The 8,459-nt window shown below is 46.2% G+C and overlaps 1 protein-coding gene across 9 annotated transcripts in view; it reads right to left on the reverse strand.

Moving 5' to 3' along the window:
* LOC139367203 (sickle tail protein homolog) overlaps positions 1-8,459 on the reverse strand; it is a 225,790-nt gene that overhangs the window by 168,770 nt on the left and 48,561 nt on the right. For 6 of the 9 annotated variants that reach the window (XM_071105375.1, XM_071105374.1, XM_071105373.1 and 3 more), the window contains exon 1: positions 7,533-7,910. The exons of 2 other annotated variants lie outside the window; for them this stretch is intronic. In XM_071105375.1, the coding sequence (XP_070961476.1) occupies positions 7,533-7,860 (328 nt within the window). In that variant the 5' untranslated portion in view covers positions 7,861-7,910. Of the gene's footprint in view, positions 1-7,532 lie in introns of all 9 variants that reach the window. One more of the 9 variants, XM_071105377.1, reaches the window with a different exon arrangement.

Raw genomic sequence — 8,459 nt, forward strand, 5'->3', positions numbered from 1 at the left:
TACAAGGTGATGAAAGCATTCCACAGGGATGCTGGCCCATGTTGACTACAATGCTTCCCACAGTTGTGTCAAGTTGGCTGGATGTCCTTTGCATGGTGGACCCTTCCTTATACACACAGAAAACTGTTGAGTGTGAAAAACCCAGCAGCTCTTGACACAAACCGGTGTCACAAGATGGCGCCGACAGAGAGGGCTGGCTCGCTTCTAGTCCTTAGGAAACTTTGCAATATATTGTTTTTTTAATGTATTATTTCTTACATTGTTGCCCAGAAAATCTTAAGCGTTATTACATACAGCTGGGAAGAACTATTGGATATCAGAGCGACGTCAATATCAGCACTACAACCAGGAATAGAACTTTCCCGAAGCGGATCCTTTGTCCGCACCACCCAGGGCATTTGAGGCCGACCCAAAACAACTCCACTGGAGAAGAGGAAGACGGAGCGGTCTCCTGGTCAGACTTCAGAGGCGCGCACACCACCTACCACTCCAGAGTATATTACTGACTAATGTCCAGTCCCTAGATAGCAAGTTTGACGAAATCAGGACACCGTTTGCTTTCCAGAGAGACATCAGGGATTGTAACATACTCTGTTTCACAGAAACATGGCTCCCTCGGGATATGCTGTTGGAGTTGGTACAGTCACCTGGCTTCTCAGTGCGTCGCACCGACAGGAATAAACATCTCTCCGGGAAGAAGAAGGGCACAGGTGTATGTTTCACGATTAACGACTCATGGTGTAATTGTACCAACATACAGGAACTGAAGTATTTTTGTTCACCTGACCTAGAATTCCTCACAATCAAATGGCGACCGTATTATCTCTCAAGAGAATTATCTTTGGTTATTGTCACAGCTGTGTATATACCTCCTCAAGCCGATACCATGACGGCCCTCAAGGAACTTCACTGGACTTGCAAACTGGAAACCATATATCATGAGGCTGCATTTATTGTAGCTGGGGATTTAAAAAAAGCAAATTTGAGAACAAGGCTACCTAAATTCTATCAGCAACTCGACTGTAGCACTCGAGCTGGAAAAACACTGGACCATTGCTACTCTAACCTCCGCAATGCTTACAAGGCCCTCCCCTGCCCTCCTTTCAGCAAATCTGATCACGACTACATTTTGCTCCTCCCTTCCTATAGGCAGAAACTCAAACAGAAAGTACCCGTGCTAAGGACTATTCAACGCTGGTCTGACCAATCGGAATCCACGCTTCAAGATTGTTTTGATCACACGGACTGGGATATGTTCCGGGTAGCCTCAGAGAATAATATTGAAGTAAAAGCTGAATCGGTAAGTGAGTTCATAAGGAAGTGTATAGGAGATATTGTACCTACTCTGACTATTAAAACCTACCCTAACCAGAAACTCTGGATAGATGGCGGCATTTGCGCAAAACTGAAAGAGTGAACCCCCGCATTTAACCATGGAAAGGTGACTGGGAATATTCCCGATTATAAACAGTGTAATTATTCTCTCCGCAAGGCAATCAAACAAGCAAAATGTCGGTAGAGAGACAAAAGTGGAGTCGCAATTCAACGGCTCAGAAACGAGACTTAAGTGGCAGGGTCTACAGACAATCATGGACTATAAAAGGAAAAATCAGCCACATCACGGACACCAACGTCTTGCTTCCAGACAAACTAAATACCTTTTTAGCACGCTTTGAGGATAATACAGTACCACCAACGCGACCTGCCACCACTGCACACTGCCCTATCTCATCTGGACAAGAGGAATACCTACTTAAGAATGCTGTTCATTGACTATAATCTCTTCAACACCATAGTACCCTCCAAGCTCATCATTAAGCTTGAGGTCCTGGGTCTCAACCCCGACCTGTGCATTTGGGTCCTTGACTTTCTTAAGGGCCACCCCCAGGTGGTGAAGGTAGGAAACAACATCTCCACTTCGCTGATCCTCAACACTGGGGCCCCACAAGGGTGCGTGCTCAGCCCCCTCCTGTACTCCCTGTTCACCCATGACTGCGTAGCCATGTATGCCTCCAACTCAATCATCAAGTTTGCAGAAAACAAAATAGTGCTAGGCTTGATTACCAACAATGACTAGACAGCCTACAGGGAGGATGTCAGGAGGATGTCAGGTGTCAGGAAAATAACCTCTCACTCAACGTCAACAAAACAAGGGAAATGATCGTGGACTTCAGGAAACAGCAGAGGGAGCCTCCCCTATCCACATCGACAGAACAGCAGTAGAGAAAGTGGAAAGTTCTAAGTTCCTCGGCACACACATCACTGACAAACTGAAATGGCCCACCCACACAGACAGTGTGGCGAAGAAGGTGCAACAGCGCCTGTTCAACCTCAGAAGGCTGAAGAAATATGGCTTGTCACCTAAAAACCTAAAACTTTTACAGAAGCACAATTGAGAGCATCCTGCCAGACTGTATCACCGCCTGGTACAGCAACTGCACCATCGACAACTGCAGGGCTCTCCAGAGGGTAGTGAGGTCTGCACAACACATCACCGGGTGCAAACTACCTGCCCTCTAGGACACCTACAAAACCCGATGTAACAGGAAGGCCAAAAAGATCATCAAGGACAACAACCACCTGGGCCACTGCCTGTTCACCCGGCCACCAGCCAGAAGGCGTGGTCATTACAGGTGCATCAAAGCTGGGGTCGAGAGACTGAAAACAGCTTCTATCTCAAGGTCATCAGACTGTTAAACAGCCATCACTAGTACAGAGAGGCTGCTGCCTGACATACAGACTTGAAATCATTGGCCACTTTAATAAATGGAACACTAGTCACTTTAAAACCTCTTACTTCTACCCCCTCCTTTTTCGAACATTCTGTTAAAAATCGCGCAACTTTTCAGCGTCCTGCTACTCATGCCAGGAATATAGTATATGCATATGATTAGTATGATTAGTATGTGTGGATAGAAAACACTCTGAAGTTTCTAAAACTGGTTAAATCACGGCTGTGACTATAACAGATCGTGTGTTTCATTGAAAAACGCAAGAAAAACTGCTCTCTGAAAGCTAAAAATAATTTCCATAAGTCACTTTCATATCCTTATGTACATATTCTTTATCCCCTCACACTGTGTACAAGACAGTAGTTTTGGAATTGTTAGTTAGATTACTTGTTGGTTATTACTGCATTGTCGGAACTAGAAGCACAAGCATTTCGCTACACTCGCATTAACATCTGCTAACCATGTGTATGTGACAAATAAAATTTGATTTGATTTGGGTTGTTAAAAGAGGACAAAATGTAATATCGACCTGCATGCAATTCATACAAATTCCACACGATGTCGCCATTGTCGTCATTTTCAATTGAATTTTTTGTTGGAAAATCCAAGTATCTGGCTTCCGTTTCTTCCAGTCTCCACCAGGACGCTGTAAATGTGGACAATGGCAGCCATTGATTTGCAGACGAGGAGCTATTGAATATACATCGCCCTGTAATGATTTTGATAGATTATAAACGTTTATTAATACCTAAAGTTGGATTACAAAAGGATTTCGAAGTGTTTTGTGAAAGTTTATCGTCGACTTTTTTAATTTTAAAAAATGATGCAGCGTTAAAAAACGATGTTTTTTTCTGAATGACACAGCTTCCATAGAAAGCTATTTTGGGTATATATGGACCGATTTAAACGAAAAAAAGACCCAATAGTGATGTTTATGGGGCATATAGGAGTGCCAAGAAAGAAGCTCGTCAAAGGTAATGAATGTTTTATATTTTATTTCTGCGTTTTGTGCTGCGTCGGATAAGCAGAGTCTTTGTTTACGTCGCATTCAGGCATTTTGAGGTGGTGCATGCTATCAGATAATACCTTCTCATGCTTTCGCCGAAAAGCATTTTAAAAATCTGACTTGTTGGCTAGGTTCACAACGAGTGTAGCTTTAATTCAATACCCTGCTTGTGAATTTTGATCAAGGTTTGAGTTTTAACGAGTACATTTAGCATTTAGCGTAGCGCATTTGCATTTCCAGGTGCCTACTTGAGACATATGCGTCTCAAGTAGAATCAAGAATTAATCATGCCACTTTAATTATGTTTACTTGTCTTGCATTACTCATCGCATATGTATATACTGTATTCTATACTATCTATTGCATCTTAGCCAATGCCACTCTGTCATTGCTCATCCATATATTTCTATGTATATATTCTTATTCCATTCCATTCCTTATTCCATTAGTTATTTGTTGTGGAATTGTTAGATATTACTTGTTAGATATTGCTGCACTGTCGGAACTAGAAGCACAAGCATTTCGCTACACTCGCAATAACATCTGCTAGCCGTGTGTATGTGACCAATAACATGTGATTTGATTTGGTGTGCCTGGCACCTCCTACCTTACCCCATTCAAAGGCACTCAAATATTTTGTCTTGCCCATTCACCCTCTGAATGGCACACGTACACAATCCATGTCTCAATTATCTCAAGGCTTAAAAATCCTCCCCTTCATCTACACTGATTGGAGTGAATTTAATGAGTGGATTTAACAAGTGAATCACCTGTCATGCACAGGAGGTTGGTGGCAATGGGCTCGAGGTAATGACTGAAGCAGAATTTGTGGAATGGTATCAAATACATTAAACACATGGCTTGCTCCGTTCCGGCCATTATGCACTATACAGGGAACAGGGTGCCATTTTGGAACACAGATGTGTTCATGCCCAATGCCTGGCCTTAGATGTCTTGACTGAAACCAGGACAACATGGGACCTGGGCTCAACCTAGGAACCTGTATGGATGATATCGGTCTATAAAGAGGTGAAATGTACGAGGCTATGATGATAACTCCGGCTGCTGGCTCACCTTTCTAACCGCTAGGCTACCTGCCGCCTAAATGAGCTGATAAACACGAGGTTAAGATGATCCCAGTGCCACTGTGTATTTGTTTAGAGAATTTGCTAAATCATTGAAGCACTTTCCAAGGAGAGACAGGCGGACAGTGAATGAGGGCTGTCAAAAAAGCAACAACAGCACCCAAAATAGCTCTACCAATGGAATATTTACAGCGTCTGCAGCGTTTGTATGCAGGCCTCAGCAGGAAATGTGAAGAGAATTCTGTCTTTGTCGTCATCATCACTCCGACTCACATAGAGAAACACGGAGCTGACTCCTCCAAGCCTCCATCTGCAACAATACACAGATTGTGTATTCTGTTTGAAAGTCTTTTTAGAGTGTGTGGTGCGGTGGCATGGATTAAAGTCATTCTTCAGTTCAGAAGAGCGATGAGTAAAAAACGTGAACGCTTCAGTAGAAAGAGGGGGAGAGAGAAAGAGAGATACAGAGACCGAGACAGACAGAGACGGAGAGGCAGAGGAAGAGACGGAGAGACAGATACATGTAGGAATAAAAAGAGAGTGAAAGAGACAGAGACGGAGAGGCAGAGGAAGAGACGGAGAGACAGATACATGTAGGAATAAAAAGAGAGTGAAAGAGACACAGACACCGAGGTAGAGGAATACTTGTGTATGTGTTTGTGCGGGCGTTTGCATGTAGGAAGGGCAGGAGTCCTCCTGGCCAGTGGTCTGTTTGTGTAAAGAGGTTGGAGTGAGCACACAGAGCCACAGACTGGGAGACATCTGGTTTCCAGTACAGACCTGCCCCTCATAACCCACAACCTGACTTTATACTGGAGGGAGGAACAACTGGGAAACGGAGGGAGGAAGGAGGTGTGTGAGTGTGTGTGTGTGTGTGTGGGGGGGGGGGGGTTACACACACACACACACAACACAGTGCTACAGATCTGCAGACTTCCCAGCATGCCCTGCTCACATTCCTGACCTCCTTCTGTCACCCGAAAGTTTGACTCACACCCACACCTCCCCTCTCTCCTACCACCGCCCTCCCCCCTGCCAAATCCCTGTCTGTCTCCCCTGTCTCTCCCCCGTCTCCCCTCCCCCCAACCGACTGTCTCGGAGTTAGACCAGAAACACACAACTCAGATCTCACACCCGAAATAACGGGATACACACTCTCTGTGTGTGTGTGTGTGTGTGTGTGTGTGTGCGTGCGTGAGTGTGCGCATGATGCAATGGGTGTAAGTCACTCTGGATAAGAGCGGCTGCTAAATGACTAAAATGTAAATGTAAATGTTTGTGTGCATGTGTGTGTAACTGCAAGTAAACATCTTGACTGACAGAGGGCGTAGGCAGCGTAACAAAAACACTGCCAGTCTGTCATTCAAATAAACATGAGGGTTTACACAATACGCCTGTACCTGAATACCAGCTACTCACCAAAACTAACAGAGGGAATAACTTATTCCTAAAAAAGTTCCTCCTACACTACCTGCTTATGGTTTAGACTTAACCTTCAAGACTTCAAGACAATGGCACGGTAAAACCATGGGCAGGTTCATTGTACATCCCAAATTAACCCTATATAGTGCACTACTTTTAACGAGGGCCGGGCGATACTAGTGCACTATAAAGTGAAAAGGCTGCCTTTTGGGACGCATCCTTCAACTCTCCTCTTGTGCTAAATCTAAGCTCACTGGGGTGTGGGAATGTGACGATGTGGCCAAAAGTGAGGGATCAGACCCCCTGCACCCTTCCCTAATCCGCACCCCACAGAGATAACAACAATGTGACGGGGCTCCAGTCATGTGACCAGGTGAGGAATGTGTTCGACTCCCAAGCATCCCCCAGGATAGGATGCATAGTGCTGATCTGATCCATGCACCATACACAACACAACACACTAGTCTGACTGATGAACAGGACAGGAAGCGGAGCCCTGATAGGTAGATCTAATCCTGGACCACACACAACACAACACACTAGTCTGACTGATGAACAGGACAGGAAGCGGAGCCCTGATAGGTAGATCTAATCCTGGACCATACACAACACAATACACTAGTCTGACTGATGAACAGGACAGGAAGCCGAGCCCTGATAGGTAGATCTAATCCTGGACCACACAACATACCAGTCTGACCAATACACACACAACAAACAGATAGCCCACCAATCCTCTCTTAACGAAATGTAGCCAACCACACTGATAAATGCACAGGGCAAAACAAGTCATAAACTGAGTAGCACGGGTGTAAGGAAACTGCCCTGGCGGCCAATGTCTACTGCAGGGTTGACCTAGCACTACACAGCTGGTTCAAATAATAATAACTAACCACAAAGCTTTGATCATTTGAATCAGCTGTGTAGTGTTAGGGCAAAAACCAAAATGTGCACCCCTTGGGGTCCTGTGTACCGAGTTTGGGAAACACCAGTCTACTGAAACTAGACCAGCACCCATCCACTGTAACTACTACAATTACTATGCTACTATTACACTAATGACACTACAGTACAAGAGTTACTACCAAAAAAACAACACAGAATGGAATACATGCTCATAAGCTCTGTGTGTGAGACTGATTATTCAGAGGTTGTTGATTCTCGCTTTTCACAAGCTATTGGTGGCAGCCCCGGCTACGAAAACCCAACAATGTCCCTAGTTTGACACTAGGGTGTACACACCAGTCTCACAGTGGTAAAGCAATATGAGTGTGGTCCAGTACTTACTGTGCATAGAGCCCTGTGGGAGGGCCGAGGCTTTAGGCGGGCTGATTCTACTCTTGGGTTGGGCCCCCGTGTCCCCAGTCTGTGCCTGGCTTAGGTGGCTTTGGCTCTGGGTCTGAGATTGCATCTGGCTCTGCTGTTTGTCTGTCGGCTGCTGTGCAGCCAGGGCCCTCTGCTTGGTCAGGGTCCCGTCGCTGCCAGCCCTCATCAGCTTCTCCCCCACACTCACCACCCTGGCTCGGGCCCCTCCCGGAGCCTCCTTACGGGAGGATGGCAGCTTGGATCCTGCACCGACCGAGGAGGGCCGAGCCAGCCTCGAAGCTTTAGACATTCTGGTGTAAGTCAGTGAAAGGTCTCTGGGACTCTCAGTCTATCGGTCTCTCTCAGTCTCTGTCAGTGTCAGGTCCGGGGTAGGTGAAAGGGTAGAGTATTCCAGGTCTCAGGGCTCCTCACTGTGTCTCCCACTCAGCTCTGCGAGTCCTGACTGGAGCAGGTAGGCTGGGCTAAGCAGCCAGAGGGAAGAGGGCACTTTTGGGAAGGCAGAAGGGGAGGAGGAGGAGAGAGAGAGAGATAGAGAGAAGGGGCGGGAAGAGTCAACAGGTCCCTGGAAGGTGTACGCTTCTCCTGGCAGGGCCTCCTGGGCTCATCCTCCAAAGCAAACAGAGCTGTGTGCGTGGGTGTGGGTGTGTGTGTGTATGTATGTGTGCGTGAGCGAGTGAGTCTTCAAACCTGTGGATCAGCAGGAGGTGGTGGGCCAGATGCAGAGAAGAAGCCAGGTCCTTAGTGTCAGCGCATTCCAGCTCTATAACCCACTGTCTTTCCTCTCTGTCGCCCGATCTGTCACACCCTCTCGTCTCCTTTTCTTGAATCCTGCATACTCCCTCTCTCATTGACGACCCTGTCAAACACAGACAGTTCTTAGTCCGAGGC

This window comes from Oncorhynchus clarkii, chromosome 15 (genome assembly GCF_045791955.1).
Source record: "Oncorhynchus clarkii lewisi isolate Uvic-CL-2024 chromosome 15, UVic_Ocla_1.0, whole genome shotgun sequence".
Lineage (NCBI taxonomy): Eukaryota > Metazoa > Chordata > Actinopteri > Salmoniformes > Salmonidae > Oncorhynchus > Oncorhynchus clarkii.